This window comes from Pseudochaenichthys georgianus, unplaced genomic scaffold, assembly GCF_902827115.2.
Source record: "Pseudochaenichthys georgianus unplaced genomic scaffold, fPseGeo1.2 scaffold_1143_arrow_ctg1, whole genome shotgun sequence".
In the NCBI taxonomy this organism is placed as follows: Eukaryota; Metazoa; Chordata; class Actinopteri; order Perciformes; family Channichthyidae; genus Pseudochaenichthys; species Pseudochaenichthys georgianus.
In genome coordinates this window covers 17,501-45,004 of record NW_027262089.1, presented here as the reverse complement: position 1 = coordinate 45,004, position 27,504 = coordinate 17,501, and the positions used below count along the sequence as shown (strand labels likewise).

Sequence of the window (27,504 nt, the reverse complement as noted above, 5' to 3'; positions counted from 1 at the left end):
GGGACACGTGTTGATGTAGAAGAGACACGAAGAAGAGGATTTTGCATGGTATGTGACCTTTAATATCCCCCCCCCCCCCGCAGCCCATCGTTCCGCTCCAGAGATGCTCAGTGCCGCCGCATGCTGCCCTCCGTTAAAGACCACAGCGGCAGCCACGGGTCTCCCATCAGCGGGAAGCTGGAGGGGCTTTTCTTCAGCTGCAACACCGAGTTCAACACCGGGAAGCCCCCCCACGACTCTCCGTACGGACCCGACCGCTTCCAGGTACTCTGCTGCGCAGGGGACCCTGAAGGCACCATTTGTGTGGTTAAATGGATTTTGGATCTTGCATTGCTACATGAATGAAAGATAACGATGCATACTTTGGAGATTTCTACTGGATTTGAGATGAAGTCGTAATTTATGAAAATGCTTGTCAGGGTTTAGGACTCCTGCAGTAAACGGGTATCTGGCTGATACAAATCTGCTGAAATGTATTCCTTCTAAAAACATCTAAAACCTGTTAAATAGCAATAACTAACTCTTAACTTGATGAATCCACAACAAGTAGAGCTTAAAGTATTTGTATTATGTCTATACTTTATACAACGCTTATTTGCATAGGAACGTCATGGTGTTACGTGTTTACCAGGAAGAAGATAACACCAGGGACAATTTGGAGAAAACGCTACCATTTCAACAAAATGGCTGCCATGCGTCAGACCACATGTGGCTTCAGTCAAAATCAAAATCGTTTAACTCTTCAATACATTTTCTATTCCAATGTTCACCCCTAGGCCATGACACGAGTAACACTATGACAGACCAGAAAGACGCACTTAACATTTGAAGATAAAATGACACCTTTAACAAAGTAAGAAGTATCTGACTTACGTCTTTGTGCACTGCCTCTGATGATCTCTTGGTACAGGAGGCACTTCAGAGACATTACTTCAAAATAAAAGCGTTTTGTGCAAGCAGCAAACTGTGGGGAACAGCCGGGACGCCAATACGGAAGTGCCACACGCTGCAGTTCATACATGGGCCACTAGGGACTGGCTGCAGAAAGGAGCCATAGACCCCCATGTTAACATGCCCAACTTTACAGCAGAAAAGAACATGTTTCTACCCATGGATGCAATAAATATTATTATCGATATAGTTAGATTCCACCTTCATGATTATGAATCTGTGAGTGGATTGTTTTCTAACACGACCCGTTTATTTATATTAGGTCTTAACGTTTTTGCATAAATTAGGGCGTGGCCACGTTGATGGACACGCACATGCCTCACTGTCAGCTAACAGCAACGTGTCCACTCTGCTAGGCCACAACCATAGAGGCTACAACGTTAGTTAGTCGTAGTACTGTACTTGACCCTTTAGCTTTAGCCGTGTTCGTGGTGATTGTGCCTTTTAGGGAATATTGTTACAAATACCAGACAATTAAAATGTCGTGCTGTGCGCTTGAATGCACTAACAGAACTTCCAAGAAGTCTAAAATGATAATATTATACATGTTAACCCCGTTCGCAGGTGTTTGTGTGCTTGGTAGCTTAGCTTGCTACTTATTAGCCAGCTAAGGACGTAACCCTGTATGCATACATATACATTTTAGTTTATGATTCAGCCTTGGGTCAGACTTGTATAGTCTATGGCTATGACGCCCATAATGCTAAACGGGAGCAAATGTTAATAGGGGACCCAATTATCCCAGTGGTGGCCGCCGGAGCTAACGGAGCCGCAGGGGGCTAGCTCCAGCCGGCGTCCCGGAGCTAGCCCACTGCGGCTCCGTTAGGTCCGGGCGGTGGAGTCCGTCTTTTCTCAACGTGTGAATGACATTAAGAATAACAACATATAGCTAATTCTCTTGCAGATCTCGTTTGATGAATGTAACGTTTATATAGGGGAACGACACTGTTAGCAGTAACTTGGTATGCATGTATTTCATGTTAGCTTAGCTTCTTAGCCTGAGCTAGCTCTGTTTACTTCCAATTCGGAGGCAGCAGGCTCCGCCTCTTTGCCCTTATTTGGAGCAGGCGGGATTAGACTCTGACGTCACAGTCGAGCCGTTAGTGGCCGACTCCGCCCACTAAGGTCTTCACGGCAACTCTGCAGAACCCTATGGGTGACGTCACGGACACTACGTCCATTTATATATACAGTCTATGGTTTTGTGCAGCAGTAACACTAATGACGTAATTTTGGGTGACGGACATTTATTTGATATTATTAATAATAATTTGCGTTTTTTTTACTAACCCTAACCCTAACCTTTTCTGTAGAATGACCCAAATATCATACACACATTAAAGTAGATATTTCTGCACAGATCCCTGCAGAAACCCTCTTCAACCAGAACACCAACGTGTACTTTGGGGATTTCTACTGCATGTACACGTCGTACCACTATGTGGTCCTGGTCCTGACCCCCAGAGGCTCCTCCGGGGACTCGTTCTGCCGCGCCCGGCTGCCGGAGCTGGACTCGGAGAGCAACGTGTTCCTCCGGCGCGGCGCGGCGGCCGACGGCTCGCTGAGCTTCCTCCACGCGCAGGACCTGATCCTGGAGCTGATCTACACCGAGGCCGTGGACCTGGACCTGGGGACGGTCGCTCCGATCGCAGGGCAGCAGCTCCTGGGTCAGAGCACCCTCAACGCCAAGAAGGACCCCAGCTGCAAGCTCTGCAACATCAGCGTGGGCCGCTAGCTCCATGCTAACACCATGCTAACAGCTAACGAACTAATATCACGTTGAACGACGTTAGCTTGATGCTAACAAAGCTAGATCAGGTTTTTAACACTGAATCCACTTTTTAGCGATGTCACTATGCTTTCTTTAACTGGTGCCTCACGTATAGACAGTAACACACATGTATATTAAAATCAAGAAACATTATTATAGAAGATATTTTATTTCATATTAAAGATCTATGGAGTTCTTTAAGACGTGGTAGTTTTGTGCAGACATTTTCAAAACTATCCAAATAATGCAAAGATGAAGTGTTCACAGTATATTACATTACAGTAAAGTATTAGTATAGAATCATACAAACATATTTACGCAGACAACACCAAGATAGACCTCAGCTGCAAGGTCTGCTACGTCAGCGTGGGCCGTTAGCTCGATGCTAACAGCTGACATGGAGAGAGTGGCTATCTTAGTGCTAACAATGATAGCATCTAGTATCAGTTTGACTACAAACTAAACTCTCTTTTTATTGATGTCTCCTCCCTTTGTAATATTCCAGTTTTGCATAAAAGCAATTTTTGCAAACAAAAAAATAAAAGCGAGAATTAAATCATCACCCTGTGTTTCTGGGGGGGGGGGGTACTCAGAGCGTGGACTTGAGTCAAAGTAGAAGTACTCAGATATTGTTCTTGAGTAAAAGTAGAAGTACTCAGATCTTGTACTTGAGTAAAAGTAGAAGTACTCAGATCTTGTTCTTGAGTAAAAGTAGAAGTACTCAGATCTTGTTCTTGAGTCAAAGTAGAAGTACTCAGATCTTGTACTTCAGTAAAAGTAGAAGTACTCAGATCTTGTCCTTGAGTCAAAGTAGAAGTACTCAGAGCATGTACTTGAGTAAAAGTAGAAGTACTCAGATCTTGTACTTCAGTAAAAGTAGAAGTACTCAGATCTTGTTCTTGAGTCAAAGTAGAAGTACTCAGATCTTGTACGTGAGTAAAAGTAGAAGTACTCAGATCTTGTTCTTGAGTCAAAGTAGAAGTACTCAGATCTTGTACTTCAGTCAAAGTAGAAGTACTCAGAGCGTGTACTTGAGTAAAAGTAGAAGTACTCAGATCTTGTACTTGAGTAAAAGTAGAAGTACTCAGGTCTTGTACTTGAGTAAAAGAAGAACACCATTTACCTCTGAATTGTAGGGGAGTAGAAGTACAAAGAAGCATAACATTGAAATACTCAAGTAAAGTACCTCAGAAAATGTACTTACTTTACACCTCTGGTTATATTGGCTGAGTAAAACACACAGTGTGAAACCGAAAGACAGAACATACATATATAAATATATGAGTCATTAAATAATGCAGACGTGGAGCCTCCTCAGATTTGTGTTCATTTCTTTATTTCGGGGAGATCAGGGATCACAATGAAATCACCAAATCATGACGAACCTCTCAGATCACAGATTAGCGCTGATTCACTTCCACATGCTTCTTGTTTCAATTACTAACTCTTTACAGAAAGCGTCTGGATATCTTTTTCCGTGTATAAAAAAATAAGTTCTAAGTGCTTGGAACACTTTAATACTGTCTCTGTTCGGCACGTCCGCTCGGTGTCGAGAACGCTCCGGAAACTAACAAAGATATTCTGAACAGTTGGAGAAAGAGATCATTTCTGTCTTGTGTTTCGGACTCGTTGAAGACATCAGAAGACGACACGCGGCGTAAACACGAAAATACTGAAACGTTGGAGAAGAAAGTCGACAGAAAAACCCAACGCTGATGTTCCTGAGGTTTACATTCAGGTCTTTAAATACGATGATTGAATTCAGAATGGGGGAGAACAAGCTTAGTTCAGTTTAAAGAACTACAAAGTCCAGGACTCCTCAGTGACTATTCAGACGGCCTCAAAACCACTGAAGAAGACGAGAGTGCAAAACTACATTTTACAGTTGGCGGACATGAAAAGAACTACAAATCCCAATTTTCATAGCGATAATAACTCAAAGAATAAAAATAACAAAATCTATTAAGCCTTACTGTAAACGTACTACTTAAAACACGCTAACAAACTAAAAACTGCTTAAAAAACGAAATAAAAGATTCAATATTAATTCAAACCTGCAGCCAATCACAGGCCGTCTGAAAACTCCTTAATAAATCACAAAATAAATCGTAAATATGCAAAATTCAGAGGATAATATGAATAAAAAGATGTGAAGGAATTTGTTTCAGGGTGAGCGACAAAACGTTTTCCAGCGGCGGGTTTTAAAAAGTGTCTTCCTGTTTAAAGGAGCATTCACACTGCTTTGATTTTGGATCGGGTTAACGTCCTGTCCTGGTGGTGTTAGTGTGAACGCGGCTGCGAGCGGTGGACCTGGTGGTTTTAGTGTGAACGCGGCTGCGAGCGGTCGGACCTGGTGGTGTTAGTGTGAACGCGGCTGCGAGCGGTCGGACCTGGTGGTGTTAGTGTGAACGCGGCTGCGAGCGGTGGACCTGGTGGTTTTAGTGTGAACGCGGCTGCGAGCGGTCGGACCTGGTGGTTTTAGTGGGAACGCGGCTGCGAGCGGTCGGACCTGGTGGTTTTAGTGTGAACGCGGCTGCGAGCGGTCGACCTGGTGGTTTTAGTCTGAACGCGGCTGCGAGCGGTCGACCTGGTGGTTTTAGTCTGAACGCGGCTGCGAGCGGTCGACCTGGTGGTTTTAGTCTGAACGCGGCTGCGAGCGGTCGACCTGGTGGTTTTAGTGTGAACGCGGCTGCGAGCGGTCGACCTGGTGGTTTTAGTCTGAACGCGGCTGCGAGCGGTCGGACCTGGTGGTCTTAGTGTGAACGCGGCTGCGAGCGGTCGGACCTGGTGGTGTTAGTGTGAACGCGGCTGCGAGCGGTCCGACCTGGTGGTTTTAGTGTGAACGCGGCTGCGAGCGGTCGGACCTGGTGGTGTTAGTGTGAACGCGGCTGCGAGCGGTCGGACCTGGTGGTGTTAGTGTGAACGCGGCTGCGAGCGGTCGGACCTGGTGGTGTTAGTGTGAACGCGGCTGCGAGCGGTCGGACCTGGTGGTTTTAGTGTGAACGCGGCTGCGAGCGGTCGGACCTGGTGGTTTTAGTGTGAACGCGGCTGCGAGCGGTCGGACCTGGTGGTTTTAGTGTGAACGCGGCTGCGAGCGGTCGGACCTGGTGGTTTTAGTGTGAACGCGGCTGCGAGCGGTCGGACCTGGTGGTCTTAGTGTGAACGCGGCTGCGAGCGGTCGGACCTGGTGGTTTTAGTGTGAACGCGGCCTGCGAGCGGTCGACCTGGTGGTTTAGTGTGAACGCGGCTGCGAGCGGTTCGGACCTGGTGGTGTTAGTGTGAACGCGGCTGCGAGCGGTCGGACCTGGTGGTCTTAGTGTGAACGCGGCTGCGAAGCGGTCGGACATGGTGGTGTTAGTGTGAACCGCGGCTGCGAGCGGTCGGACCTGGTGGTTTTAGTGTGAACGCGGCTGCGAGCGGTCAGGACATGGTGGTTTTAGTGTGAACGCGGCTGCGAGCGGTCTGACCTGGTGGTTTTAGTGTGAACGCGGGCTGCGAGCGGTCGGACCTGGTGGTTTTAGTGTGAACGCGGCTGCGAGCGGTCGGACCTGGTGGTATTAGTGTGAACGCGGCTGCGAGCGGTCGGACCTGGGGGTTTAGTGTGAACGCGGCTGCGAGCGTCGGACCTGGTGGTTTAGTCCTGTGAACGCGAGCGGTCGGACCTGTTCTTAGTGTGAACGCGGCTGCGAGCGGTCGGACCTGGTGGTGTTAGTGTGAACGCGGCTGCGAGCGGTCGGACCTGGTGGTTTTAGTGTGAACGCGGCTGCGAGCGGTCGGACCTGGTGGTTTTAGTGTGAACGCGGCTGCGAGCGGTCGGACCTGGTGGTTTTAGTGTGAACGCGGGCTGCGAGCGGTCGGACCTGGTGGTTTTAGTGTGAACGCGGCTGCGAGCGGTCGGACCTGGTGGTCTTAGTGTGAACGCGGCTGCGAGCGGTCGGACCTGGTGGTCTTAGTGTGAACGCGGCTGCGAGCGGTCGGACCTGGTGGTGTTAGTGTGAACGTGGCTGCGAGCGGTCGGACCTGGTGGTTTTAGTGTGAACGCGGCTGCGAGCGGTTGGACCTGGTGGTCTTAGTGTGAACGCGGCTGCGAGCGGTCGGACCTGGTGGTGTTAGTGTGAACGCGGCTGCGAAGCGGTCGGACCTGGTGGTTTAGTGTGAACGCGGCTGCGAGCGGTCGGACCTGGTGGTTTTAGTGTGAACGCGGCTGCGAGCGGTCGGACCTGGTGGTTTTAGTGTGAACGCGGCTGCGAGCGGTCGGACCTGGTGGTTTTAGTGTGAACGCGGCTGCGAGCGGTCGGACCTGGTGGTTTTAGTGTGAACGCGGCTGCGAGCGGTCGGACCTGGTGGTCTTAGTGTGAACGCGGCTGCGAGCGGTCGGACCTGGTGGTTTTAGTGTGAACGCGGCTGCGAGCGGTCGGACCTGGTGGTCTTAGTGTGAACGCGGCTGCGAGCGGTCGGACCTGGTGGTCTTAGTGTGAACGCGGCTGCGAGCGGTCGGACCTGGTGGTTTTAGTGAACGCGGCTGCGAGCGGTCGACCTGGTGGTTTAGTGAACGCGGCTGCGAGCGGTCGGACCTGGTGGTTTTAGTGAACGCGGCTGCGAGCGGTTGGACCTGGTGGTTTTAGTGAACGCGGCTGCGAGCGGTCGACCTGGTGGTTTTAGTGAACGCGGCTGCGAGCGGTCGACCTGGTGGTTTTAGTGAACGCGGCTGCGAGCGGTCGACCTGGTGGTTTTAGTGAACGCGGCTGCGAGCGGTTGGACCTGGTGGTGTTAGTGTGAACGTGGCTGCGAGCGGTCCGACTCTTCTAGAAGACGCCGTATCCGTCTGAGTGGCGCGTCGCCACGGCGAAGGCGGGGAACCCCTCGTAGGTGGCGTAGGCGGTCAGATCCTGGCCGAGAGACACCGCCTGCTTCAGAGCCGCCGCAGGACTCGCCAGAGCGTAACCTGGAGAGACCAGAGAGAACATTTTTACTTTTTTTTCAGAGTTTTTTCAGGATTTTTACTTTTTCATAAAAGTTGATTTTCTACTCAAAATTTCGTTTTTTTCATCGTTATGTTTTTTCTCAGATTTAATGTTTTTTCTCAGATTTTGACTTTTTCCACATTTTTTGATCTTTCTTTTCAGAATCTCCACCTTTTTATCACATTTTGACCTTTTTATCACATTTTGACCTTTTTTTTCCGCATAATTGGATTTTTCTCAGATTTGACTTTTTATCTAGAATTTTGTTTGTAGAATGAGAATAAGTGTTTGTAAAGTTAGTGTTTGTGAAGTTAGTGTTTGTAAAGAGTTAGTGTTTGTTAAGAGTTAGTTGTCATGGGTACGGACCTTCACATACCTGGGAAGGCTACCGAGGCGATAGCGGAGGCTCCGGCAGCGTCGCTGCCCTCCGTCTGAAGGCAGAGCGTCTGCAGGGTGTGCTCCGCGGCGTGGACTTTAGCTTCCTCTACCGCCGTGCACAGTTTAGCGGGCGTGAAGGGATGTCTGGAGAACACCACACAAAGAGAGACGTGAGCATTCTCTGGTAATGAAGCCGTCACTAAAAACCTCCCACATGATCCAAGTCGTTATATTCAAGAAATACATTTCAGTATTTTCTGGGGTTTAATTAAAGAAACAAGAATGTTCTCTGAAGTAACATCTGTTGATTAGAAGAACCCTTCATGGGGTTGAGACGTCTCCTCGCGTTCCAGTCTCTTCCTGGTTCTTTGACTTCAGATTCATTTCTCACATTTTCACCTTTTTTTTAAATGTTGACCTTTTTTACAGACTTTAATTTAATAGAAATAACTTGGACTTCCTTTGAAAATAAAGTTGTTAATAGATATATATATATTTATATAGATATAGATGAACTCTCACAGGTGGGGGTACTGGGGGATGGAGATCTTGTAGAGGAACAGCTGTCTCTGGTCCAGGCCGATGGCCGAGTGGAGCTGATAGACCGGCTGACCCCAGCTGTTCTTCTGACACAACTCCTCCAGAACCTGAGACACACACAGGGTTAACACACACACAACACACACACAACACACACAATACACACACAACACACACACAACTACACACACAGGGTTAACATCCAGGACAACACACACAACACACACACACACACACACACACACACACAACTCACACACACAACTACACACACAGGGTTAACATCCAGGACAACACACACACAACTCACACACAACTCACACACAACTCACACACAACTCCTCCAGAACCTGAGACACACACACAGGGTTAACACACACACAACACACACACAACACACACACAACTACACACAGGGTTAACATCCAGGACAACACACACACAACACACACACAACAACACACACAACTCCTCCAGAACCTGAGACACACACAGGGTTAACATCCAGGACAACAACACACAACACACACACAACTACACACAGGGTTAACATCCAGGACAACACACACAACACACACACAACTCACACACAACACACACACAACTACACACAGGGTTAACATCCAGGACAACACACAGGGTTAACATCCAGGACAACACACACACAACACACACACAACTACACACAGGGTTAACATCCAGGACAACACGCACACAACAACACACACATCACACACACAACTCCTCCAGAACCTGGGACACACACAGGGTTAACATCCATGATAGAACAACAACACCACACACACACACACCCCGACACACACACCCCACACCCCCCCCACACACACCCCCCCCCCCCACCCCTCCAGGCCTCACCTGGGTGGCGGGCTTGATGGCGGCAGCCTTCATGCTCCCTGGGGTCATGGGGGTGAGCTCCATGCCGGGCAGAAGGTCGTACAGTTTCTCCTCCGCCTGTTTATCCGCCTTCAGTCCGTAACAGGCTCCGCCCCCCCCAACACCTGCGGGGGCGTAGGCCAGGTAGCCCCGCCCCCCCAGCCCCCGCACCCCCGCTGCCCCTACAGGTACAGTCATGTAAATGTCTACAGGAGATCGAAAAGGCAGTGAAATCAATCAACTCACCGGGAAATCAACCGGGAGGAAAACAATCACACGTTATTCAATCAGAGAGGACAGGAAGCAGCACGACATCTTGCTGATTTGATATTTCATTCATAAAGCGTCACTTCTGATTCAGTGGATCGCCGTGTAACGTCTTCTGTTTTCGATCGGGGGGGGAATGAGAGCTCACCTCTGACAGACGGAGTCCGGATCAAGCCTCGACCTCCAACGTGAGCTTTGGCTGCCGGCGGGAAGCGAAACTGACCCGGGATGGTGGCGTACGCCTGGGGGGCGTAGAACACGGGGGGGCCAAGGTACGCCGCCGAGGGGTCGTACACCTGGAGGAGCGTTTACAAAGGGTTAATACTCCACCCAGAATTCCAGCTCCTCCCTTCTGGTAGAAGATGCCAGTTTTATTTATAGCACATTTATAAGCGATTTTTGGTGGAGCCAAAGTGCTGTACATATAATACAAATAAATAGCCTACAGTAGAGACACTCTACAGCAAATACAACAGCACAGATTGTTCAGAATATCAGTATGAGAAAAGCGACACCCTCTGTCCTTAGACCCTCTGTCCTCAGACCCTCTGTCCTCAGACCCTCTGTCCTTAGACCCTCTGTCCTCAGACCCCCACATCGTACAAGGAAACACTTCCAGAGAAAACCCAGTTTAAAGGGAACATGGGAGAAACCTCAGGGAGAGCAGCAGAGGAGGGATCCCTCTCCCAGGACGGACAGACGTGCAATAGATGCCGTGTGTAAATTGAAATCATCAATAAAGTAGTTAGGTTACCTGTCCCAGAGTGTAGGCGGTGTAGTCCGTCTGCAGCAGAGACGCCCCCCGTCCTCCCGTCCCTCGGGTGTATCGTACGTAACTGTCTTTGTCCACAGGCTTAGCGAGAGTCACCTCGATGGGAGAGCCGTCCACCATCTGGGGGTTCAGAGTCAAAGGTCCTTTTGAGATGTGTGGTAGTTAGTTAATGTTATGCTGAGTTGTATCTTTTCCTGGTTGTTGGACTTTTTTCAAAATGTTGACTTTTTTTTAAATGTTGACTTTTTTCAAAATGTTGACTTTTTTTAAAAATGTTGACTTTTTTTAAAAATGTTGACTTTTTTTAAAATGTTGACTTTTTTCAAAATGTTGACTTTTTTTAAAAATGTTGACTTTTTTTTAAAATGTTGACTTTTTTCAAAATGTTGACTTTTTTCAAAATGTTGACTTTTTGTTGACCAAATTTTACTTTTTATTTATTAGAATTCAACTTTCTTCTCGGGGTTTAACTCTTTCGTCCGAATTTGAAATGTTTAACTTTTTTCAGAAATCTGATTTATTTGCAGAATTTCTCAATATTAGACTTTTTTATAGAGTTTGACTTTTAAATAAACTTTTTTCTCAGAAGTCAACTTTTATCTCGGGGTTACGTTTCTTCTTCCTCTGATTGAAAGACGCCTGTCGGATCAAAAGTCCTACCTTCCCGTTGAGGGCGTTCATGGCGCTGATGGCGTCTTCTCTCTGAGTGAAATGCACGAAGGCGTAATCTCTGATCTTCTTCACGCGCTCCACCGCACCTGCAACACAACAGACCGTTTGATTAAACCCAGTTTAGACCTGTATGCGGCCTTCACTACAAAGCTCACAAGTCCCAAAGTCAACTTTATTATCAGCCTTTCTTTCTTTCACAGACAGAGAGATCGAAATACCGTTTCCCACAATCCCAAATATATACAAATATGTATATCCTATATACACGATCAAAGACACATTAAGACATGAATAAAAGCACAACACTCAATAAATACAAAATAACAGTCACTTCAGTATCTTTGGGAAATGTGCATTAGTGCGAGTTGGGTTTCGCTTCGTACCGGGTCTGAGGTTGTTGAACTCCTTCTCGATGGTTTCCTCGGTGGTCTGCAGCATCAGGTTCCTGACGTACAGGATCCTCACGGACGCCATCGTGTCTTCGTCCACCTCCACCTCCGGCTCCGCCCAGTCCACGGCGATGGCGTGACCCCACAGCTGGATGCGACCTGGGGACGAGAGGCAGCTTATTACGGCACGTGTATTGATGTAGCAGCTTTCAACACAAACTAAAGACTTTGAAGGTCCTCTCTCACCCTCCTCTTCATCACTATCTCACAGGGCTCAGATATATCCAGAGCCTGTCTCTGATTGGCTGAAACACCAAACAGATCATTGCAGCATTACCCATAATCCCCTCTGTTTCTGCCCTGTTTCCAAAGTGCTGATTCTCTGTCTGTGACTTCAGATGAAAACAAGGAGCCCCTCCCCCACGCCCCTCTGAGAGACATCTGGTTACAAAGAACTCAATGGAGCTCTAGAGGAGATTCAGGTGATAAGGGGGGGGGGGGGGTACCTTGTTGCTGATTGGCTAATGGTTACTAAGACAACACATCGTTATGACATCATAAAGTGGCCAAAATCTGATCTGACAGGTTTTTATAGAAATGGATAAAAAAGAGAGAAAATCTTTGTTCCTGAAACTTTCAGAGTCTCTTTCCACAGAGGAGACACATGTTGATGAAGAAGAGACACGGAGAAGAGGGGACACATGTTGATGTAGAAGAGACATGGAGAAGAGGGGACACATGTTGATGAAGAAGAGACACGGAGAAGAGGGGACACATGTTGATGTAGAAGAGACATGGAGAAGAGGGGACACATGTTGATGTAGAAGAGACATGGAGAAGAGGGGACACATGTTGATGAAGAAGAGACACGGAGAAGAGGGGACACATGTTGATGTAGAAGAGACATGGAGAAGAGGGGACACATGTTGATGAAGAAGAGACACGGAGAAGAGGGGACACATGTTGATGTAGAAGAGACACGGAGAAGAGGGGACACATGTTGATGTAGAAGAGACATGAAGAAGAGGGGACACATGTTGATGAAGAAGAGACACGGAGAAGAGGGGACACATGTTGATGTAGAAGAGACATGGAGAAGAGGGGACACATGTTGATGTAGAAGAGACATGAAGAAGAGGGGACACATGTTGATGAAGAAGAGACACGGAGAAGAGGGGACACATGTTGATGTAGAAGAGACACGGAGAAGAGGGGACACATGTTGATGTAGAAGAGACACGAAGAAGAGGGGACACATGTTGATGTAGAAGAGACACGGAGAAGAGGGGACACATGTTGATGTAGAAGAGACACGAAGAAGAGGGGACACATGTTGATGTAGAAGAGACACGAAGAAGAGGGGACACATGTTGATGTAGAAGAGACATGAAGAAGAGGGGACACATGTTGATGTAGAGGAGACATGAAGAAGAGGGGACACATGTTGATGTAGAAGAGACATGGAGAAGAGGGGACACATGTTGATGTAGAAGAGACATGGAGAAGAGGGGACACATGTTGATGTAGAAGAGACATGAAGAAGAGGGTACACATGTTGATGTAGGAGAGACATGAGGAAGAGGGGACACATGTTGATGTAGAAGAGACACGAAGAAGAGGGGACAGATGTTGATGTAGAAGAGACACGAAGAAGAGGGGACAGATGTTGATGTAGAAGAGACATGAAGAAGAGGGGACACATGTTGATGTAGAAGAGACATGAAGAAGAGGGGACACATGTTGATGTAGAAGAGACATGAAGAAGAGGGGACACATGTTGATGTAGAAGAGACATGGAGAAGAGGGGACACATGTTGATGTAGAAGAGACATGGAGAAGAGGGGACACATGTTGATGTAGAAGAGACATGAAGAAGAGGGGACACATGTTGATGTAGAAGAGACATGAAGAAGAGGGGACACATGTTGATGTGGAAGAGACATGGAGAAGAGGGGACACATGTTGATGTAGAAGAGACATGAGGAAGAGGGGACACATGTTGATGTAGAAGAGACATGAAGAAGAGGGGACACATGTTGATGTAGAAGAGACATGAGGAAGAGGGGACACATGTTGATGTAGAAGAGACATGGAGAAGAGGGGACACATGTTGATGTAGAAGAGACACGAAGAAGAGGGGACACATGTTGATGTAGAAGAGACATGAGGAAGAGGGGACACATGTTGATGTAGAAGAGACACGAAGAAGAGGGGACACATGTTGATGTAGAAGAGACATGAGGAAGAGGGGACACATGTTGATGTAGAAGAGACATGAGGAAGAGGGGACACATGTTGATGTAGAAGAGACACGAAGAAGAGGGGACACATGTTGATGTAGAAGAGACATGAGGAAGAGGGGACACATTTTGATGTAGAAGAGACATGAAGGAGAGGGGACACATGTTGATGTAGAAGAGACATGAGGAAGAGGGGACACATGTTGATGTGGAAGAGACATGAGGAAGAGGGGACACATGTTGATGTGGAAGAGACATGAGGAAGAGGGGACACATTTTGATGTGGAAGAGACACGAAGAAGAGGGGACACATGTTGATGTAGAAGAGACATGAGGAAGAGGGGACACATTTTGATGTGGAAGAGACACGAAGGAGAGGGGACACATGTTGATGTAGAAGAGACATGAAGAAGAGGGGACACATGTTGATGTAGAAGAGACATGAGGAAGAGGGGACACATGTTGATGTAGAAGAGACATGAGGAAGAGGGGACACATGTTGATGTAGAAGAGACATGAAGAAGAGGGGACACATGTTGATGTAGAAGAGACATGAGGAAGAGGGGACACATGTTAATGTGGAAGAGACATGAAGAAGAGGGGACACATGTTGATGTAGAAGAGACATGGAGAAGAGGGGACACATGTTGATGTAGAAGAGACATGAAGAAGAGGGGACACATGTTGATGTAGAAGAGACATGAGGAAGAGGGGACACATGTTGATGTGGAAGAGACATGAAGAAGAGGGGACACATGTTGATGTAGAAGAGACATGGAGAAGAGGGGACACATGTTGATGTAGAAGAGACATGAGGAAGAGGGGACACATGTTGATGTGGAAGAGACATGAGGAAGAGGGGACACATTTTGATGTGGAAGAGACACGAAGAAGAGGGGACACATGTTGATGTAGAAGAGACATGAGGAAGAGGGGACACATTTTGATGTGGAAGAGACACGAAGGAGAGGGGACACATGTTGATGTAGAAGAGACATGAAGAAGAGGGGACACATGTTGATGTAGAAGAGACATGAGGAAGAGGGGACACATGTTGATGTAGAAGAGACATGAGGAAGAGGGGACACATGTTGATGTAGAAGAGACATGGAGAAGAGGGGACACATGTTGATGTAGAAGAGACATGAGGAAGAGGGGACACATGTTGATGTGGAAGAGACATGAAGAAGAGGGGACACATGTTGATGTAGAAGAGACATGAGGAAGAGGGGACACATGTTGATGTGGAAGAGACATGAAGAAGAGGGGACACATGTTGATGTAGAAGAGACATGAGGAAGAGGGGACACATGTTGATGTGGAAGAGACATGAAGAAGAGGGGACACATGTTGATGTAGAAGAGACATGAGGAAGAGGGGACACATGTTGATGTAGAAGAGACATGAGGAAGAGGGGACACATGTTGATGTGGAAGAGACATGAAGAAGAGGGGACACATGTTGATGTGGAAGAGACATGAGGAAGAGGGGACACATGGTGATGTAGAAGAGACATGAGGAAGAGGGGACACATGGTGATGTAGAAGAGACATGAAGAAGAGGGGACACATGTTGATGTAGAAGAGACATGAGGAAGAGGGGACACATGTTGATGTGGAAGAGACATGAAGAAGAGGGGACACATGTTGATGTGGAAGAGACACGAAGAAGAGGGGACACGTGTTGATAAACAGTCTTCATGTTGCCAACAGGCATCTTAAAGGTGCATCGTGATGAAATCAGGTGAGGGCCACGAGGGCCACAGCTCATGATGGTCTTGTTGCACAAACACCCAGCGTTACGTAAACCAATAAAACGTTTATCTCTCTTCTCTCTGGAGGCACGCGGTGTACCACATAACGAGTCCCTGAAACGAGACGACCGGCACGCTGCCGTCAGCAGGAACACCGTGTTTATGGTCGCTTCGGATAAATAGAGTTCATCGTGTGCAGAGCTTGTCTCCTATTGGACGCTGACCCCGGGCACCGCCTGCGATTGGCTGCTGATAACGGCGTCTTACAGTCGGACAGAAGTAGACTTTGGCATTTTTTTACGAGATGTAATGTTGGTACTTTGACTGCTTTAAAAACACTGAATTGTATCCGGATGAGTTTCAGCAGACAGTCGCGTTCAGGGAGATTTGAAATATCTTCCTGGGGGCGTGTGCAAAGATGTGGAAATATATGATTGAAACTAAGAATTATCCAATTATCTGTGTTTTAAATGGATTTTCCAAAGATTTAATTTGCTTTTGGGCAAAAACATGCAGGTTTTCCAGATTAAATGACTGAAATTAAATTCAAGAAGTTATAGTTAAAGAAAGTAAAGTTTTATGGACGGACCAAATGTCTCTGTCAACAAAAAAAGTTAACAACAGAAGCAGAGCTAGCTTACGTTAGCTTTTATCCCTCAGCTGTTACCACAGTGCTGCTCGGCTAAATAACGGAGCTAACGGAGAGGAAGTCGTAAAAACATGAAACCATAAAGAAAACGAAGCTAACAATCCGCTCCGTAGATTTGTTTACACCTAAATGAACGAAATAAACACTACGAGCCTTTGGGCGTAGTGCTGGGAGCCCTTTCAAGATCAAAGTCTCCTTATATATCATATTATTGTCTTGTATGTTTGTTCACCTGGCAGCAGTTTGCGTCGGGCCATGGCGGCGGCTCGGTGGCTCTCGTACTCCACGAAGGCGAATCCTCGGTTCTTGGATTTGTCGGCGGCGCTCGGATACACGATGACGTCCACGACCCCGTCGGTGACCTTCCTCATCTCTGACAGGATCTCCTCACGCTTCTTCGTTTTGGGAATCCCGCCCACGAACAGACGGCAGTTATCCACGCTGGCACAGACTCCGAGGAGGCGGCCATTTCTGCGGGCAGAGAAACACGAGGTTAAAAACGACCGGGGAAGATAGTCGATAAAAAAAAACGGAAACAAACGCTCACCTGATCTCGTAGTTGTTGAGCTGCTTCATCGCCGCTTTGGCCTCCAATTTGTTGGAGAAGGTGACGAAGGCGTAGCCTCGGTTGTTCCCGTTAAAGTCCATCATCATCCTCACTTCGTAGATCTTACCGAACTGGAAGAGAAGATTAGATCAGACTTTTGTTAATGTTTTGTTCTATGACTTAAAATACATCAAATACCCCACTGGTGGCTAACAAGTGTCTAAATGAGACGACTAAACGTAATCACGCCCAACATTAGCCTCCTTTAGCTTAGCGGTGGTGTCGTGAAGTCATGTGACCGTGCTGTAGTTCCTTTATAGCCCAACATTAGCCACCTTTAGCTTAGCGGTGGTGTCGTGAAGTCATGTGACCGTGCTGTAGTTCCTTTATAGCCCAACATTAGCCTCCTTTAGCTTAGCGGTGGTGACGTGAAGTCATGTGACCGTGCTGTAGTTCCTTTATAGCCCAACATTAGCCTCCTTTAGCTTAGCGGTGTGACGTGAAGTCATGTGACCGTGCTGTAGTTCCTTTATAGCCCAACATTAGCCACCTTTAGCTTAGCGGTGGTGACGTGAAGTCATGTGACCGTGCTGTAGTTCCTTTATAGCCCAACATTAGCCACCTTTAGCTTAGCGGTGGTGACGTGAAGTCATGTGACCGTGCTGTAGTTCCTTTATAGCCCAACATTAGCCTCCTTTAGCTTAGCGGTGGTGACGTGAAGTCATGTGACCGTGCTGTAGTTCCTTTATAGCCCAACATTAGCCACCTGTAGCTTAGCGGTGGTGACGTGTAGTCATGTGACCGTGCTGTAGTTCCTTTATAGCCCAACATTAGCCTCCTTTAGCTTAGCGGTGGTGACGTGAAGTCATGTGACCGTGCTGTAGTTCCTTTATAGCCCAACATTAGCCACCTTTAGCTTAGCGGTGGTGAAGTTCCTTTAAAGCCTAACGTTAACTTTTTACTTCAGAAATCATAAAGTGGTGTTAATATGTGGAGATTATCCTTCTGAACTAAACGTGTTATTATCATAAACGCTTGTTTGACACAGAGATTATTTTCTGACATAATCCCAAATCACATGGAGAGATCCCATTGGACCAGGGAGATGCTGCCTTCAGGGAACAACACTGGATTAAGTAGATAAAGGTGTAATATAAAGCTATCTTCACCTTCTCACACAGCGGGACCAGCTCGTCTTCGAATAGATCTCGCGGGAGTTTCCCCACGAAGATCTCGCTCCCTCTCTCCGGCGGGGGGCCGTCCCAGCTGGGCGGAGGGCCGCCGTACCGCCGCTGCCCGTTCTCCTGAAGCAAACAGAAATAAAAAGTTAGTTCAACAACACTTTGGCTTGAGTACATGTAGCCCCTGGTCTGCAGCCTGGATGAGGAAGTCGTCCTCGTTGCAGCGGACCTGCAGGTTTCTGGGAGTTAGTCCAGATGTTTGGAGACTAATAACTGAAGCTCTCCATGTTTCGGGGGTCCATGTTGTGTTCGGGTAAAACAAGGAGCTAGAAGAGAACAGTTCTGTTTCCATCAGTAGAACCTGATCGTTCCCATTCATTGGATTTGCTGCAACGTTTTCACGGGTTCTTTGTTGGTCCATAAACGTCTCTCTCCCAAGTCTAATGTCCACGGGTCGTGTTTCTGTAGCCTCTGCTCGGTTGTGGATCACTTTTGTTTGAGTACATTTAGCCACCATTGGTATAAATCAACATGTGCAGCCCGCTGACAGTATATTCATTGTTAAAATGCACTCTATGCATGATGACGAACAGAACATAAACACGTGGGCTTATAATAGATCAGAGAGGTCTAAAACTCTTCGTGTTGTTTTTGTTTGTCTCTTTATGTATTTTCTTTGTTGTTGTGACATTCTTTCAAAGCGTCGTCGGGTTTCTAGAAAAGCGCTAGACAAGTGTCACGTATTATTATCATTAACAAGCTGTTTTTATCTGTATTCACGACCTGCTGCAGCTGGTCTGAGAACAGTTTACTCTACTCTGCTTCTACTCTATTCATTTTGCCACTGGTATAAATCAACGCCCGCTGACCGTACATTTCTTAATAGTTAAAACTCACGTAAAACCTTTAGCATGTTGAAGAAGAGGAAATAAATCGGAACCAGGATTATCACCAGGTAGGTTGACACGTGCGAGGAACTTGACTTGGTGTCGTGGTGCAGACATCAAAGTGAAACAAACATTAAAAACACAAAGATAACTATTTTAAGGAACTATAATAACATAAAACAATAATAAAAAATATAGTAAATATATAGCAGTATTCACAGAGAAATAGAAAGGAATAAAATATTGAATACAATTCGGCAGTAATAAAAAAAGCAGATAGTGCGTCGTGTACTGAATCACGGGGTCGAGATCTCTCCGAGTTGTCGGATGTTTGCGATGTTTGTGTATTTCCGACCTGCAGCAGCTGGTATCCGGTACGTAGCATGAGCGCCCGCAGCGACGCCTCCTTCTGCGTCCCGGCCAGCCCGTCCCCGGCTATCTGATTGGCTTCCATTGGGTGTGATTGACAGCGATAGTAAATCAGGGAAATTAGGGGTGCTCACTGCGAAACACAAGAGAAACATGGCGTCTATGTTTGTATTGTGGCACAGCTGTGGAAAACAGGACATTATCACATGGTGGGTGAACATACATGAGTAAGCAAACATTTAAAGAGAATACACATTTTAATTAATAACACAATCAGCCCAATCTCTACGCGCTGTGGACAGAGGGAACATCTCCTTTAAAAATATATATTAAAGTGAATTACTTTCCAACTCAATGAAATATCCAGTTTTGGGATCTTTTTTCTGTCATTTCTTTGGTTAATACTTTTTTTTGTTTGAAGCACGAGAAGCTGGTGAAAAGATACATAATATTTAAAAAAGCCCGGAGACGTGATAGCACTTTAGATGGTGAACAAATAAAGCATGATCCATATTACACAGCAAGTTCATCCTGTTACCATTTATTTGATACTCTATTTACTTCAATAAAAACGACTACCTAATTAATCGACAATCATCGTCCGGTACTTTCTCAAATTCCTTTCCTCCCAAAAAGCGTCCTCCCGTTTTAAAACACCAGGTCGGTGTAACTCTTTAAACAGCAGCGGTATCTGCAGAACCACAGATAGCGTTGTGTTTTTGCAGCAGCAGAGGTCAGAGGTCAGGGTCTGTCAGGAATCATTGACAGAGTCTGACCGTCTGTCTGCTCCGTCCGGAGTTTATAAAACACACAGCAGGCTCCACATGTTAACCCCTCTCCTGTAACACCGACCTCAATATAAAACTCTGGAACACTCGGAAGTAGAAACTACACCATTTGTTAAATAGACCTAGCTTCAAAGGAAGTCCTCGTTTTTTTTAATTCCCCTCTTTCAAAAATAAAATCCACACTTTATTTAAAAAAATAACATATTCTACAAAAATCCCCACAAAAAAACGAAATATCGCATTTTGCATAAAATTCTTCACTTTTCTAAAACAACAACGCTTTCTCAACAGAAGCTACATTTTACAGGATTACATTCAAACACATCATGGTGACGCTACCTTTTCCTAATACTCGCTTTTTGCCTGAACACATCACTATGTAACTTAAAGCAGCCTCCGTTAGCTGTTAGCCGTTAGCTGTTAGCCGTTAGCTGTTAGCCGTTAGCTCTGTCATTTAGCCAAGCAGGACTGTGCTAACAGCTGCTAACAGCTGCTGCTCTTCTTCTGATGTGAACACAGATGTTTTCAGCAGAGCATCATCAGAGAAACGGTGACTAGAAAGTATTAAGTAGGACAAATCAAATAAGCTAAATATTAGCAACAACACACTTAGCATCAAATGCTAATTGTTTGCTTTAAGTTACAGTGTGCAGCTGTTTCAGGAAATCACTGATACCAATGAGAGCTAACACACACACACACACACACACACACACACACACACACACACACACACACACACACACACACACACACACACACACACACACACACACACACACGACAAGTAACAAATTATGAGATATTTGTTTCAGAGTGTGTAATATGTAATAAACTACAGTTCAAGGACATGATTGACTTTAATCGCCTACATTTCCCAGCATGCATCTCAACCTGATCCGTTTCATCAGCGAGTTCCTTTACAGTTTATTTACATATAAACAAAGAATAGTTATTTTAATTAAATGATATGTCACTCAAACTTCTTCTTTGATTATTATTATTATTATATATATTATTTGTATATCTTTAACCCTTTCTGAGTCTTTCCTTATATATATATATTTACTTCAAAGTATCTATACGTATTTGATACTGGAAATATCGTTTTTTAAATAAAGTATTAATACAAATTGAAGCATTAATGTGAAATTCAACGAAGTCAAACTTTAACTTTTTAAAAATTAAATAAAACAAAATGTATTAATTCATAAAAAACATTTTGGAAAATCTGCATATTTTGTTATTTTTCTGTCTTTTTGTAAATGATGATCATTATTTACATGAAATGGTGTTAAAATACATTAACTATAACATTTGAGTTATTTCACTACTGTGACACATCTCTAAAACATGATACACTGCATTAAAGAGGTTACATGTATATTGTTTAATATTTGAGCTGTTTTTATCTCTCTGTTGTAACACGTTAGTGGCTCGGCCTGTTTGTTCAGTCAGCCACGTTTAACCTCCTCCTCATCACACACCAGCGAAGAACAATAAACACACTCTCTGTGTGTGTGTGTGTGTGTGTGTGTGTGTGTGTGTGTGTGTGTGTGTGAGTGTGTGTGTGTGTGTGTGTGTGTGTGAGAGGACTTAAATTACAACAACATAAAAACATTCAAGTTAATTTGAGGAAAAACTCACCCGAGCAATTTCAGAGATCACCTCCTCCGATCAGAGCAGAGTCATTCTGAGGAGAGAGAGAGTGTGTGTGTGTGTGTGTGTGTGTGTGTGTGTGTGTGTGTGTGTGTGTGTGTGTGTGTGTGTGTGTGTGTGATCACATCATATCAAACTCCAAAGGTTCACTGTCTTGGTGTTAGCTTTACGAGCCGGCCGGCGTTAATGTTTAACTTGCTGCTATCTGTGGACACACACACACACACACACACACACACACACACACACACACACACACACACACACACACACACACACATGCAAATACACATACAACCAGCATGAAGAGTGTGTGTGTGTGTGTGTGTGTTGCAGGAGGCCTTTGACCGACAGTCACTATCTGCAAAGGTCTCTTCACACACACACACACACACACACACACACACACACACACACACACACACACACACACACACACACACACACACACACACACACACACACACACACACACACACACACACACACACACACACACACACACACACACACACACACACACACACACACAGAGGAGAACATGGCAGATGTTGCTCTCTCAGATTTTTCACTTTTTTGTCAACGCCCTCTTGTTGAATAAAGTTTAATACAATAGTCACATTTGGGAAACTTATACTGCGATGTGAGATCTGAATGTATTTCAGATCATATTCAGCTCATTCTCGCCGGAAAGAAGATGGATTCTACTTCATGATCTTATTTACAGGTTGATTTGATCACAGATGTTATCTGTCTCCTCTCAACTGACAGGTTAGGTGTGCTGACGGTGAGCAGCCAGCAGGGGGCGCCACCGCGCGGAGAGGCGCAGGTGAGGCAGGCAGAGAGAAATACTAGAGTTTATATTCTACAATATTTAGTCAGTTAAAGTATAACTGTGTCGCTGTGGGTCGCCGCGTCACGTGCAGATGACGCTGTGTCCCCACCTGCCCCTGCTCGGTGGAGTCCTCGCTTCAAAGTGCCGCTTCCTGCAGCCTCGCTTGAATTGTTCAGGTCCTGATTTTTGCATATTTTTCTAATCTTTTTTAAACATGTTTGCATCACGCTGTAGTGTTTTCAACATGTATTTCAAGTCTGTTGTGCAGGAGAAGGAACTCACGTTGAGCGCGTGTGCCTCGTGAGGAAGAGGGGCTTCGACACACAGATATATTTAGAAGAGGAGGAGGAGACACAACTCCGCTGCTGCTCCGCATCAAAGTGAAACTAAAGGAGCTCCTCTCCATGCATCTGAGCAGCACCTCCTCCTCTCTGCACGCGCTCAGACCTCCTCGGGGTCTGCTCTCCACACGTGAGCCGGGTCTCTTCTCCTCCGGTCGGGCTTCAGGGTGCAGGAGCGTTTCGGTTGTATCCGGATGTGTCCCAGCTGCGGGGATTCTCCTGCCTCCTGGACCCCTCTGAGGATTGCACGCGACAGGAAGCTGATGAGGCTCCTCTGCAGCCGGTTCCGTTCCCCTGCAACCTGTGGACGGCAAGGTAAACAGAGAGTTCATCTGTAACCGGTGAGTGCATGCTCTGAAGCACACCAGATATACAGACCAACACTACAAAGATAGAGAGTATAGGGTAGAGGAATAAGTACCACACAACTACAAATACAATGTTAAAATACGACAGAGACACAGCCTTAGATGTGCACGTTTTATTCATTATATATTCAAGTGCAACGCGTGTGGGTTTAATCAGCCAGGAGACTCCACTTTATTTCCCTCACTGACCCGGAGAGGAGACCTGCTGCCGGAGAGGAGACCTGGAGAGGAGACCTGGAGAGGAGACCTGGAGAGGAGACCTGCTGCCGGAGAGGAGACCTGGAGAGGAGACCTGGAGAGGAGACCTGCTGCTGGAGAGGAGACCTGGAGAGGAGACCTGGAGAGGAGACCTGCTGCTGGAGAGGAGACCTGGAGAGGAGACCTGGAGAGGAGACCTGCTGCCGGAGAGGAGACCTGGAGAGGAGACCTGGAGAGGAGACCTGCTGCTGGAGAGGAGACCTGGAGAGGAGACCTGGAGAGGAGACCTGCTGCCGGAGAGGAGACCTGCTGCCGGAGAGGAGACCTGGAGAGGAGACCTGCTGCTGGAGAGGAGACCTGGAGAGGAGACCTGGAGAGGAGTCCTGGAGAGGAGACCTGCTGCTGGAGAGGAGACCTGGAGAGGAGACCTGGAGAGGAGTCCTGGAGAGGAGACCTGCTGCTGGAGAGGAGACCTGGAGAGGAGACCTGGAGAGGAGACCTGCTGCCGGAGAGGAGACCTGGAGAGGAGTCCTGGAGGTGGAGAGGAGGTGGAGAGGAGTCCTGGAGAGGAGTCCTGGAGAGGAGTCCTGGAGGTGGAGAGGAGTCCTGGAGGGGAGTCCTGGAGGTGGAGAGGAGTCCTGGAGAGGAGTCCTGGAGGTGGAGAGGAGGTGGAGAGGAGTCCTGGAGGTGGAGAGGAGACCTGGAGAGGAGTCCTGGAGGAGGAGAGGAGGTGGAGAGGAGACCTGGAGAGGAGTCCTGGAGGTGGAGAGGAGTCCTGGAGAGGAGTCCTGGAGGTGGAGAGGAGGTGGAGAGGAGACCTGGAGAGGAGTCCTGGAGGTGGAGAGGAGTCCTGGAGAGGAGTCCTGGAGGTGGAGAGGAGGTGGAGAGGAGTCCTGGAGGTGGAGAGGAGTCCTGGAGAGGAGTCCTGGAGGTGGAGAGGAGGTGGAGAGGAGTCCTGGAGGTGGAGAGGAGTCCTGGAGAGGAGTCCTGGAGGAGCAGAGCTTTTATCCGGCTCTGATTTCTGTTCTTCTTCTTTTTAAAACCACTTTTATTTCCTGGAAGACGGAGAGGATACGTTTATGGAAATATGAGTCTGTCGAGGAACCTGGAGGGATCAAGGATAGAGTGACAACAGAAGCACCCTGGAGGAGGAGATCTGCAGGAAGAGCCCCCAAAAGACCCCAGGCCCCCCCACACCTGAGGACCGGAAAGACCCTGCCACAAAAGCAGTGAAGAAGACTTCCCACGCATGGTTGCCATGGTTGCCATGGTTGCCATGGTTACCCTTCTGTTTATTCTCCGCTGTGGCTCTTTCTCTCGCTCCCCGAGGCGAGCGGGCCCTCCCTCGCTGTATCTCTCTCCGGTAGTCTACCAGCAGATGACAAACACCCTCCTCTCCGCCTCTTCCAAGGGACGAGGGACCGTGCGGCAGAGTGTCAGTTCGCCGGTCAACATGTCCGTTAAAGTTTAAATCCTCCGGTCAGAGGTCTTTGTTATCTATTGAGCTCTAAAACAAATGAATAACGACTCGATATAATCATATAAGAAAACACGGAGGACGGAGATCTCTTTTTCTCCCCCTCTTCTGACTTGATCAGAGCGCGCTCCCCTCTCCTGCAGGGGGGCGTGGTCAACGGCAAGGGGCGTGGTCAAAGCAGGGGGCGTGGTCAACAGCAAGGGGCGTGGTCAAAAGCAGGGGGGCGTGGTCAGCTGCAGCCCACAGAATCAAAAACAGGACTGGAAACAGCAAATAGAGCGAAACGAGGCTCATGATCTGTTTGGTATTTTGAAAACAGAAACGTTTAAATATACCTTATATAGGTATGTTCCTGCAATACATCATTTAAATACAGCATGATACGTGTCCTTTAAGGTTCTTTAACCGAAGTGTCGTTTCCGATCGAAAAAAGGACCAAGACTCTGAGAAAATCAAGGGTCCATCCCAAAAGGAGACCCATGAATCCCTAGGACTCTCCCTTAGTCTGCTGACAAGGACCTGAGAGAGGAAGGGAAAGGCTTTCCTTTGGGTCACCCAGAAGGTAGGGGGACTATCTTTTACGATTCCAAAGACTCACTAAGAGAGCTTTGATTCAAATCAACCTGGGGGTACCCAGAAGAGACCGCAGACGCACAGTGGACCCTTCAGACCATCTAAAGAACTTTAAAGAACTAGGGGAAGGCTTGTGTTTTATCAACCCAGAAAGATCTCTCAAATCCAAGAACCCATCAAGACTCATCGATCAAGGGTCCACTCGATCGTCTGAAGGAAGCCAAAGAGCCAAAGGAGTCAAGGACAAGCACTTCGCTTAGGCTTAGGGCTCTTTCTTGATCCTTCCTTCCAAAGGTCGTTGCAGTCGTTGACAGCGGTCTGCTGGATTAACAACGTGTCGCATGTTCTCAATCGACTAATCCAAACTTTAGCCTCTGTATTGTTTATTAGGTTGGAACCGCTGCTCTAGGGTTCAACGCTAACTAACTCTTTACTCACCCTATAGGGACTGATCCAGAGTAGACCTGGGGACCACAGAGGAACCCCGGACCCTCTACAGGACCCGATACCTCCTCCCGGACGCTCTAGAGGACCTGAGACCTCCTCCTGGACCCTCTGGAGGACCTGAGACCTCCTCCTGTACCCTCTGGAGGAGCTGATACCTCCTCCTGGACCCTCTGGAGGAGCTGATATCTCCTCCCGGACCCTCTGGAGGACCTGAGACCTCCTCCTGTACCCTCTGGAGGAGCTGATACCTCCTCCTGGACCCTCTGGAGGAGCTGATATCTCCTCCCGGACCCTCTGGAGGACCTGAGACCTCCTCCTGGACCCTCTGGAGGACCTGATACCTCCTCCTGGACCCTCTACAGGACCCGATACCTCCTCCTGGACGCTCTAGAGGACCTGAGACCTCCTCCTGGACCCTCTGGAGGAGCTGGTACCTCCTCCTGGACCCTCTGGAGGAGCTGATACCTCCTCCTGGACCCTCTGGAGGACCTGATACCTCCTCCCGGACCCTCTGGAGGACCCTGTACCTCCTCCCGGTCCGATGGGGACCCTGCGGGACCTTCAGTATGCCCTGCAGGAGAAGATCGAGGAGCTGCGGCAGCGAGACGCCCTGATCGACGAACTGGAGCTGGAGCTGGACCAGAAGGACGAGCTGATCCAGCATCTGCAGACCGAGCTGGACAAGTACCGGTCCGTCCTGCGACCCGCCACCGCCCAGCAGGTCCAGAACCAGCAGAACCTGGTCCTGCAGCCGGACAAGCATCGCAGCAAGCGGCAGGCCATCTCCGCCGAGCCCAATGCCTGCGACATCAGCGAGCTGAGCCACGTGACGCTGGCCTTCTACCCCAAGAGCCCACAGTGAGTCCAGTTCAGTTGTTGTTGTGTGGGTTCATGCACTCCGTCAGTCCACACTCTTTGAAACACGACCTGGGTCTTTAAGCTACTCACAAAGAAACTGGTACCCCGAGAGCCCACAGTGAGTCCAGTTCAGTTGCTGAGTCTTCATGCTCCACACAGGGTCAGTCCACACTCTTTAAAACATAAAACACGTCCCTCAACCCGTCCACCCAGGTCCTGGTTTCTGCTCTTGACTCTAAATGGACTTTAGAGTCAAGGTCAAGCAGCTCAGAGGACTTTAGTTGGTCAAGGTCAAGCAGCTCTATTGTCTCCAATGGGAGGACGTTGCTGCATCAAGACCAGATCTCAAACCACCAGCTGACTAGGGCTGCAACAAACGACTAATTTGATAGTCGATTAATGAAACGATTAATCGACTATTCGGACTATTACGCCTTGCACAATTTCTCAAGCGCTCTTATTTAGCCATCAACTTTTAGATTTAGCTTGAGGTTGTTTTAGGCATGTGGAAACTAGCAATGAAGACAATAAAGATGAATACTTGATTAAAAAATACATATTATTAAATTAACTAAACAAATTGTTTACAAAATGAACATTGCTTTTCATTTAAATTAAATAAATAATATTTCACATCAAAAGAAACGACAGCAAATAATAAATAATGTGATGACAGAATTGTAAACAGAATAGCTGAAACTTTAACAAACTAACTAATTCAGTTACTTCAAATCAT

The 27,504-nt window shown here is 47.2% G+C and overlaps 3 protein-coding genes across 9 annotated transcripts in view; 2 read left to right on the top strand and 1 right to left on the bottom strand.

Moving 5' to 3' along the window:
- Positions 1–83: 83 nt before the first annotated feature.
- LOC117440712 (phytanoyl-CoA hydroxylase-interacting protein-like) lies at positions 84–2,812 on the top strand (the record flags this gene model as incomplete). The annotated part of the gene is made up of 2 exons (XM_034076945.1): positions 84–264; positions 2,312–2,812. Coding segments are annotated over 2 exons (556 nt in total), but the record flags the coding sequence as incomplete, so codon positions are not given.
- Positions 2,813–4,036: 1,224 nt separating this feature from the next.
- a1cf (apobec1 complementation factor) lies at positions 4,037–21,769 on the bottom strand. 7 transcript variants are annotated; one of them, XR_011642741.1, is made up of 16 exons: positions 21,660–21,769; positions 19,211–19,357; positions 17,957–18,091; positions 16,788–16,918; positions 16,473–16,711; positions 11,593–11,757; positions 11,198–11,295; positions 10,520–10,657; positions 9,914–10,061; positions 9,481–9,704; positions 8,587–8,711; positions 8,063–8,208; positions 7,484–7,667; positions 6,583–6,742; positions 5,547–5,906; positions 4,037–5,506 (listed from the first exon to the last, which is right to left on the bottom strand). XR_011642741.1 is itself a non-coding variant. In XM_071202082.1 (14 exons), the coding sequence occupies exons 2-13, from the start codon at positions 19,307–19,309 to the stop codon at positions 7,528–7,530; spliced, it is 1,788 nt and encodes a 595-aa protein (XP_071058183.1). In that variant the 5' UTR covers positions 19,310–19,357; positions 21,660–21,769; the 3' UTR covers positions 6,938–7,222; positions 7,484–7,527. The 7 variants fall into 7 exon arrangements, 2 of the variants coding, with proteins under 2 accessions (XP_071058183.1, XP_033932838.1); XR_011642742.1 differs by having other exon boundaries at positions 5,827–5,906; XR_011642740.1 differs by having other exon boundaries at positions 4,037–5,906.
- A 602-nt stretch (positions 21,770–22,371) lies between these two features.
- The window catches only part of LOC117440716 (cGMP-dependent protein kinase 1-like), a gene marked incomplete at its 3' end in the record, with an annotated part of 18,141 nt that continues 13,008 nt past the window's right edge, over positions 22,372–27,504 (top strand). Inside the window, exons 1-2 of the mRNA XM_034076948.1 lie at positions 22,372–23,162; positions 25,909–26,768. Coding sequence (XP_033932839.1) covers positions 26,452–26,768 — 317 coding nt within the window. The remainder of the gene's footprint in view (positions 23,163–25,908; positions 26,769–27,504) is intronic.